Consider the following 9,539-nt stretch of genomic DNA (forward strand, 5'->3'; position numbering starts at 1 on the left):
AAAGGCGGCCAGAGGCAAATGTCAGAGCCTATGTAGAGGCAGGAATCTGGGACCAGAGAGACAGAGCAAGCACTAGCAAGTCAGGAGCAGTGGGGCGGGGGACGGGCTGGCTGGCAGGCAGGAGGGGGGCGTGGTAGGGGATAGCTAAGGGAGATTGCAGAGAACAGCTGCTGGTATTTGGGTCTTACTTTAATGAACTGGCTAGGCATGGGATGGAGCATAAGAGAATTGGCCAGACCCAAAGAGCTAGGGCCACAAAGGACATGCTCTCCCTCTTCTCCTTATCTGGCAAGGTAAGATATTTCCGGGTTTTGTCTGGTGGAAAGCTATGACATGTTCAGAGATTTTTCTGAAGATTGGAGGTAGATGTCTATGGCTGCTCTTTATACTCATCTTTGCCATTGCACCAATTAGTAGATTAACTAAGATGCCAGCAGGAATCCAGTATTTCTTCTACTATACTCCATCTCAGGGTTGTCCAAGGCTGGAGATAGAGGGAGGGATCTTGGTAATGTGACTAAATAAGAGAGAGAGAGCAGATTAGGTGGAGCTTTATAGCACAGTGGGGAAGAGTAGGGGGCTCTGGAGTTGCATTGACCTGGGAATTTATGTGACTGCAGGTAAATTAAGTTTCTTTGAGCCTTAGTTTTCTCATTTGTAAGGTGAAGATAGAGTACTATCCAATCTCTTAGTGTTGCTGTGGACACCAAATAAGATGATGTACGTGAAGTGCTTTAGTGGAGTGCTTGCCAGTCAGTGCATGCTCAAGAAATATTCACTGTTAGAGATTCTGTTGCTAGCATTATTGTTATGGATGCACAATGCCATGCAATTGATGACTTTTGTAACATTGTCCCAAATGAGCAAGTGTTCCATTTTGGCATGAGCAGGCTGTGAGAGGCTGTATCAACATTTTATAATGTGTGTGTTGGTTTCCAAGTTATGTGCCAGGGAGCCACTTCTGGGGTTGCTTATGAGGCTGGTTCATAGGGATGAAACTCTGTGATTGCTGACCCACATATCATCAGAACAACTTGAAATTTGTTCATGCTCTAGACTGGGCTTCAAGTGAGCTACACTCTAGGATGTCAGAAAGATAACTGAATGCAGCCTTACAGGATGCTAAAAGCTAGGCAGCCCTAAGGAAGGGCGATAGTAAAATACATACAGTTTTTACTGTTGCAGTGATCCTATTTTAGCTCCAACCCTGGAAAATCTGAGAAATATGGTAAAATTGGAATAATAATACTATCTATTGTGCAAGGTATTGTAAGATTGAAATGGAATATTGCAAGTACCTGTACATTATAGACAGTTTAAAGTTGCATACGGTTGCCTACAGTTGTCAACACCTTAGCGCCTGGAACACACTAAGTAAGCAGTGAAGTGGTAGTAGCAGTGGTTGTTGTTCTTGTTATTAATAATAATGATGATAATAAGCAGGCTTTTCAGTTCATGCAGTGCTGCTCCCAGTTATTGAATCAGATAAATGTCTTCCTTTTTCTGAGGAAGACATTCAGGGCCATTAGAGTAGTAAAATGGGGACTAAACTACTGGCAGATCTCAATGAGCTCCAGGAACTAGTGATTTTTCTGGAGCAAAGGGTTATCTCATCTAGGTCTGCCAGTAACCTGGTTGGCTTGAGAATGATCTGGCAGTACAGAACATAGCCCAGGAACCTGCACTTCTCACAATTGTCCAGAAGGTGGTGGTGCTGCTTCATTTGATCCAGGACTGCTCAGCATGCCTGGCCTCTGAGGTTGCTGGCATTTTTAGTATTTATAAACTGAGAGGCTGTACTGTGTGACTAAGCGGTTTGGTTTGAAAGGAATAGTGGTGGAATATTTGCTATAGTTTCGAATTTGTTCATTGTTGCACAGCTTCTTTAACCTGTTAGGCCCATTTCTTATGCTACATAGCTGGCAACACATACAAAAGGCCTCTATCATTAATTATTTGTTTCTTAATCTTATTGACATTGTTTTTTGAGTACTAAACTTGTTTGTTTTTTTTTTTACAGATTTTCTTGCTACTTGGGCTTGAGCAGGACCCCAATATCATCATTTTGGGGACTTCCTTCTTTGGCTATGGCAGATATGTCAATACCCTTACATTCATCACGATTCAACACTATGCTGAGGGTAGAAAATGATCTCCCAAACAGGGGGACGACCTTCTCTGGACCAACAGTAGAGACCGTGGAAGAGGTCCAAATTCTGCAATCTCATGTACAGCCTACAGTCTCAACTTCAGAGTCAGACCCTGGAGGGATGTCTACGCAGCTGATGACATCACCAGACTTTGACACCATGTACTCATCTCTAATGGGAGTACCAAACTCTGGAGAACTGTCTTCACTGCTAATGCCAGCCTCAGACTCTGGGGCACTGTCCCCATTGCTAATGCCAGCTTCAGATTCAGAGGCACTGTCTCCATTGCTAATGCCCACCTCAGACTCTGGGGCACTGTCCCCATTGCTAATGCCAGCTTCTGATTCTGGAACATTGTCTCCATTACTGTCCACTTCAGACTATGGTCTAATGTCCCCAGGGCTGATGACAATTCCTGACTTTGGAGCAATGTCCACAACACTAATGGAAGCACCAGATTCTGCAGAGATATTACCACTGGCAATGCCAACTCCATCCTCTGGAGTGATGTCTACATCTATAATGAGCACACCATCCTCTGAAGAGATGTCCACACCATTGATGTTAGCCCCAGATCCCGGAGAGATGTCCCCACTTCTGATGCCAGATATAAACCCTGGAGTGATGCCCACACAACCAATGTCAGCTACAGGCCCTGAAGCAATGTCGCCACTGCAAATTACAGATGAAGACACTGAAGCAATGTCCAAAGTACTAATGACTGCCCTAGCCTCTGGAGAGATATCTTCACTGATAATGTCAGGCACAGACTCTGAAGATATATCTTCATTGATAATGTCAGCCCTAGCTTCTGGAGCAACATCAACCCATCCAACAAGCACCCAAAACCCTGGGGAAATGTCTACCCAGCTAGTGTCAGGCCCAGACTCCAGAGTAGTGTCTTCACTGTTAATGTCAACTCCAGGCCCTGGAGAACTGTCCTCACTGCTCCCGTCAGGTTCAGATGCTGGAGAAATGTCCACATTGCCAAAACCAGTCCCAGATGCTGAAGCAATGTCTCCACTGTTAATGACGGCAGAGATGTCTGGAGTGATGCCCACCCAGCTGATGCCACCTGAAAGCTCTGGAGTAATGTCCTCACAGTTAACACAAGATCTAGACTCTCAAAGCATGTCCTCACCACGAAGGAGAGCCCCAGCCTCTGGCAATGTGTCTACATTGCTAAAGGCAGTCTCAGACTCTGGAGCACTGTCCACCCCATTGGTGATGGTCACAACCTCTGGAACAATGTCCACAGAGAAAACGTCAACCACAGCCTCTAGAGTGATGTCCACAGAGGTAACAATGGCCAGAACTTCTGGAGCAACATCCACAGGCTTTATGAAAGCCATAAACAATGGGGCAATATCCACACTGTCAATGAGAACTCCAACTTCTGTAATGATGTCTATACCACCAAGAAGAGCTCCAGATTCTGCAGCAATGTCCACACAGCCAGTTATTACCCCAGCTTCTGAAACAGTATCCATGCTACCACTGACAATCCCAGCCTCTGGGTCAATGTCCACACTACAAATGAAAGCACCTGTCTCTGGAACAATGCCCATGTCACAAAGGAGAGCCATGGTCTCAGGAGTAACAGCTGTACCACAAATGAGAACCCAAGCCTCTGGAGCAATGTCCACACTGTCAACTGTAGACCCAGCCTCAGGAGTGATGTCCATGCCACAAATGAGAGCTACAGCCTTAGGAGCATTGTCCAAGCCACTAATGACATCCAAAGCCTCAGAAGCAATATTCATGCAACAAATGACAAGCACAGCTTCTGGAGACATATCCACAATACTAATGAGTGACACAGCTTCTGGAGCCATGTCCATGCCACAGATGACAGACTCTGCAAGAATGTCCACACCGCTAATGGGAGCTTATGCCACACCACAAATGACAACTGCAGCCTCTGGAACTATGTCCAAACCTCTAATGAGAGCCCCAGGCTCTGGAGCAATGCCCACAGAACTAATGAGAACCACAACCTCTACAAACTTGCCCAGGCAGCCAACGAGCTCCCAAGATTTAGGAGGGATGTCCAAGTCACTTCTGAGATCTATGACCTCTGGAGGGATGTCCTCACTGCAGATGCAAGCCCCAGCCTCAGAAATGATATCTACACCAAAATTGAGAGCCCCAGCCTCTGGGGAGATGTCCACACCACCGATGAGAACCTCAGATCCTGGACAGATGTCTGCAGTGCTCATAAGAGATTCATCATCTGGACCCCCAGCCTATGGAGTGATTTCTACTCCACAAATGACAGCCACAGCCTCTGGACGGGTGTCCATACCACAAATGGGGGCTCCAGTCTCTGGTGACATGTCCACATGGCTCATGACATCCACAGCCTCTGGAGTAATGTCCATACCTCAAATGACATCCATGGCCTCTAGAGAGGTGTCCAGGCCACTGTTGAGAGCTCCAACCTCTGGGGCAATGTCTACACCACAGATGATGCCCACAGCTCCTGGGGAGATGTGTACACTATCAAAGCAAGTCTCAGCCTCTGGAATGATGTCCCCACCACTAAGGTCTCCTTCAGCTTCTGAAGATGTGTCCACAGAGTTAATGAGAGCTCCAGTCTCTGGAAAGATGTCCGCTGCACAAACAGCCATGGCCTCTGGAGGGAAGCCCAAGCCATTCATGAGAGCCACAGCTTCTGGAACAATCCCCATACCATTGACATCAGCCATGACTTCCGGAGAAATGTCTATGCCACTAATGGAAAGCAAGGCCTCTGGAGCAATGTCCACACCACAAGCAAGAGTCACAAGTTCTGGATCTATGTCCTTGCCAGAAACAACACACTCAGCTTCCGGAGGGATACTTCCACCAACAATGAGAGCCTCAGCTTCTGGAATGATGTCCACACCATTTCTGAGAGCCACATCCTCTGGAGGAATATCCACACCATTAAAGAGGGTGCCAGTCCTGGGAGCCATGTCCATACCACAAATGACAGCCACAGCCTCTGTGGAAAGCAAAGCCACAGACTCTGGAGAAACATCAGCCTCTCACAATAACATCATGGCCTCTGGATCAAAGTCCACACCACACATGACTGCTACAACCCCTGAAACAATGAACCCACCACCAAAGGAAGTTCAATCCTTTGGCATGCTGACCCCAGCACTCTGTTACCTCTTAGAAGAACAGGAAGCAGCCCGGGGTTCATGCTCTGAGGAGGAGGAGATGGAGATTGATGAGGAGAAGCAAATGAAGGGATTTTTGGATGATTCAGAGAAAATGGCATTTCTAGTGTCTCTTCATCTGGGGGCAGCGGAAAGATGGTCCATCTTGCAGATGGAGGTAGGAAACCCCCTCTCAGATGAAAATAAATCTTTCCTGAAAAGATCACAAGGCATATATAACTCCCTCTCTGAGATAGACATCCTCAGTGCTGTTCTTTGCCACACCAAGCAGGGCCAGAAGTCAGTTAGGCAGTATGCCACTGACTTCCTGCTGCTCGCCCAGCATTTGTCTTGGTCCGATGCCATTCTACGGACCAGGTTTCTGGAAGGACTCTCAGAAGCTGTTACCACCAAAATGGGACAGATCTTCCTCAAGGTGGCTGGCAGCCTAAAGGAGCTGATAGACAGGTCTCTCTACACTGAGTGCCAGCTGGCTGAAGAGAAGGATTCCCCAGGCAGCTCAAGCCAGGTTCTGCAGTCAGCCTGTAAGCGGAATAATGAGGAGGCAATGAAGAATGAACTGAATGATGATCAGCAGACTGAGGAGGTAATAGTGGGGAAATACACTCAAGGTTCTAAGCAAAAATTGGAGGAGGCGATGATGAAGAATACATTCTTCTCCTTTGAGTAGAATAAGAAAGAGACCAGGGGGAGGCATTGAGCTCCTAAACCATAACCCTCAACCTGGAGTTTCATCAGCGGGCCTGGCTCTTGCAGTTGCAAAGCCCTGCCCAGGTTATTGAAGGCTTGGGATGGTTAATGGACTAAGTCTTCTGATTGGGGGGAGCTGGCTGGGCTCAGTCCCAACTCTCTACTTATTTCAAGTCCAATTCTAAGAGAGGGGACCCCCTTTGGGGACTGGGTCTTACCTGTAGCCACATGTGTTATGGACCCAGGTCACTAGAGAATTTGGCTACCTTAGTTTTCTGTCAAACAGAAGTAATGTACTTTACTAGGTTACTGAAATTATCCAAGCAGAATACCTCTTTGTCACAGTAAGCATGGCTCTTACCTTGGCTGTTTTTTTGTTTTTCTCACTCTCAGCACCAGCATGTTCCCAAACGCTGTTACTACCTGAAAGAGCATGGAGACCCCCAAGAAGGTCTACACAACCACCTTCGACAGAGCATGGGTCATCAGAAGGCCTCCAGCAACAAGTAATGTTCCCTGGACTCTTCTGTGGTATCTGACTCAGCTGCTATCTTGAGGACTGTTTCCTGAGCCCATTCCATTCAATTACATCATAAGCCTTGTGGCCTTTCCCCTTTAGCCTCCCCCTCCATGCGTATTCTGCTCTACCTTCCACTGGGGTGACACGACCTTTTCTTTTACCCCATATGCCTGTGATTTGCCCCGACAAGTCAGAGTGTGGACTTCAAGAGTTCCTGTCACCATAAAGGCCAGTTATAATTCTTGGTCCAGGGAGACATCTTGGCAGGAGAAATGATGTCCTACCTCAAAAACACCTTCGAGTGTCTTGCCACATGTCATCAGGTAAACTTGGGGACTCTCTGGTACTCATTTCTCCTGGCAGGGGAACCTGTAAGGAGGGTGATGGCCACTCCTACATGACACTTTTCACCCAGTAGACTTGCTATTACATGCCCCAACTCATAACATGTAACATAGGTCTCCTGTTTATAGTCTCGATCCCAAACCATTCGTTTTAACCCATAATAATGATTGTAGTAATGGCTACTGTTTATTGATTATGTACTCTGTGACAGATACTGGGCTAAACTGTTGACAAGCACTATCTCACTACATTCTTACAATAACCCAAGCTGTTATTGTGTTGTCAGCTTCTGACCTCTTGATCTGTTTTGTACAGCTCTTGTCCTTCAGTGTCAAATCTCTAGCACTGCCTTCTGGGTGACCCCCTCAGTTGTTAGTTACCCTCACTCCCCTCAGGTATTACGCTTCATGTCCAGCACTCTTGATAAGGGTTTTGGTTTTTAAACAGGCATAGATAGAACATAATGTGAGCAGTGTTTGCCTTCAGGTGATGGGATTACGGTGTTCTTATTTTCTTCTTCCTACTTCTCTGTACTTTCCAGATTCTCTACAGTAAGCATGCATTACATTTGTAATCACAAAGGTAAATAAACTTTATTTATGAAAAAGAGAATTAACTATTGTTGACAGAATTTGATTTATTGAGTCCTTCATTCAATCAGCATTTATTATCTAACATGTACCGGCCACTGTTTTGGGGACAGACAGATAAGAACATTCATTGAATGAAAACTTCATTCCAGTGGAGGGAGGACATAGACAATAAGCAAGAAAACATACAAGTAACATAGATTGAAATTGTGTTAAAGACTACAAAGACAAAAAACAAAGATAATGGGGAATGTGATACTAATAAGGCCAATGTATTTATTTAATCATAGTCCATATAATTGAATTACTCACAGATCTTTTAAAAACAGTAAGTGACATGATTAGAAACATGTTCTACAATGCTAACTTGGGAATAGTTAAGAGGATGGGGGATGGGGTCAGAGAGCAGTGATGAGCTCCCTCCTGTAATAGTATAAGTGACTGACTCACCAGATGATTCAGTCTAGGGCTATAGCAGCAGGGATGGAAAGAGAGGGACAGGGGCCAAACCTCCTTTGAGGACTTAAGTCTGCTTCTCCATTGCCCTAAATGTTGGATGTGATTCCAGGAAGAGGAAAATGATTCTCAGGAAAAACAAAGATTGTCAAACTGTCAGTCCAGTGGTAATATAGATAAGAAACTGGCTCTGCAGGCTTCCAGCAGATGCATCAATCACCAGTGGTGGTGCATTGGGAAAAGAGGATGGAATAAGTTGGGAAACCCAAATTTCAGGCAGGAAGGCTCTGGGCCTCCAAGAACCCTTTTGGCTCACATCTGGCCCAGTCCAGGGCCTAGTGAACTTTGGATCTCTCTGTTCAGCCAGGATTGCTCTTAGCTAGGGAAAGCACTGTTGACCCTACTCTCCACTGAAAAAGATATTTGATCATATAGAATCAAAATTTGTGTCTGGAAAATGTGCAGGGGGAGGAAACTGTGTTTAAAAATAAAACTGGCCCTGGTTGGTGCAGCTGAGTGGTTGAGTGCTGGCCTGCATATCAAAAGCTCACCAGTTCTATTCCCAGTCTAGGGCACAAGCTTGGGCTGCAGTCCAGGTCCCCGGTGGGGTATGTGTGAGAGGCAACCGCACATTGATGTTTCTCTCCCTCTCTCTCTCCCTCCCTTCCCCTCTCTAAAAAAATAAATAAATAACGTCTTAAAAAGTAAACCTGATTATTTATAGCCATGATAATGGAGAAAAATAACATTCTTTTCTTTTCTTTTTTTTCTCCCTAGTGTTCTTCCCTTTGTTTTTGCCTCTCCACTCCCTAAAGCTAAGTCACTAGAGATAAATGGAACAAATGAAGCTCACTTATTCCTTGCTGGAGCTCACTCCCTGCCCCTCTACCCAATCAAAATTTTATATTTAGAAATGTTTCTAGAGCCACTCAACATCTACGTGCAGCTGAGCAACCATGTACCTAAGTACTTGAGACTATTTTGCCTGTGGTAAAATTGTGTTTCAAGTTTCTTCCAGCCTCACTGGCCCATGGGTAAAAATAAGTTTCCATAAGCAATGAAAATTCAGATGTCACTGACCCTAGTCCTCACGTGTGTGTTACAAACTTTCAACACCTTGAAGGTTTCCTCTGGTTATTTGTGGAAGATCCCAGCAGTTTCCCTTACTCTGAGATAGTTCTTGTGTTTTCTTCCTAACCTGTCTTGTGGCAGACAGCTGACCACACTGATAATGAGGGCAGCCCATCCACCCTACCCCAGCTGCCAGTGAGGGCCTCTGGTTGTGGGAACCCAAAGGTCGCTGCTGGGGTGGGGTTTGTGGATTCTGCGAATCCACAAGAGGCCTGAATGGTGTTGCCTTCACTTTAGGCGGCTTTGCTAAGGCCACTGATGGGGTCATAAAGGGGTTGGAGGGGTGGGTGAGGGGTTTAGGGGATGGAATTGGAGAGTGGGGGTAGTACTTCTTTTCATTCTACACCAGTTTTTCATCTAGACATTGAAACAACTTTGCTTCTATCCTATATCTCATTGAGGCCTGTGTGAAAAAAGAAGCTTCAACTTCTTCCTGCAGCAAATTCTCCCCAGCTGCCCCCACTCCCTTTGCCCCAATTCAGACTTTCAG

At 45.8% G+C, this 9,539-nt stretch overlaps 1 protein-coding gene across 1 annotated transcript; it reads left to right on the forward strand.

The window, feature by feature from the left end:
• Nucleotides 1-245: 245 nt before the first annotated feature.
• RTL9 (retrotransposon Gag like 9) lies at nucleotides 246-6,555 on the forward strand. Its single transcript, XM_024551578.3, has 3 exons — nucleotides 246-293; nucleotides 2,021-5,903; nucleotides 6,401-6,555. The coding sequence occupies exons 2-3, from the start codon at nucleotides 2,088-2,090 to the stop codon at nucleotides 6,515-6,517; spliced, it is 3,933 nt and encodes a 1,310-aa protein (XP_024407346.3). The 5' UTR covers nucleotides 246-293; nucleotides 2,021-2,087; the 3' UTR covers nucleotides 6,518-6,555.
• Nucleotides 6,556-9,539: the final 2,984 nt, after the last annotated feature.

Source organism: Desmodus rotundus, chromosome X (assembly GCF_022682495.2).
Source record: "Desmodus rotundus isolate HL8 chromosome X, HLdesRot8A.1, whole genome shotgun sequence".
In the NCBI taxonomy this organism is placed as follows: Eukaryota; Metazoa; Chordata; class Mammalia; order Chiroptera; family Phyllostomidae; genus Desmodus; species Desmodus rotundus.

Bases quoted from the DNA above. Each gene is read 5' to 3' on its own strand.
- RTL9 (XM_024551578.3), top strand. From the start codon at position 2,088: ATGGCAGATATGTCAATACCCTTACATTCATCACGATTCAACACTATG. The intron at 5,904-6,400 runs GTAATAGTGGGG...TCTCACTCTCAG, and splicing joins ATGATCAGCAGACTGAGGAG to CACCAGCATGTTCCCAAACG.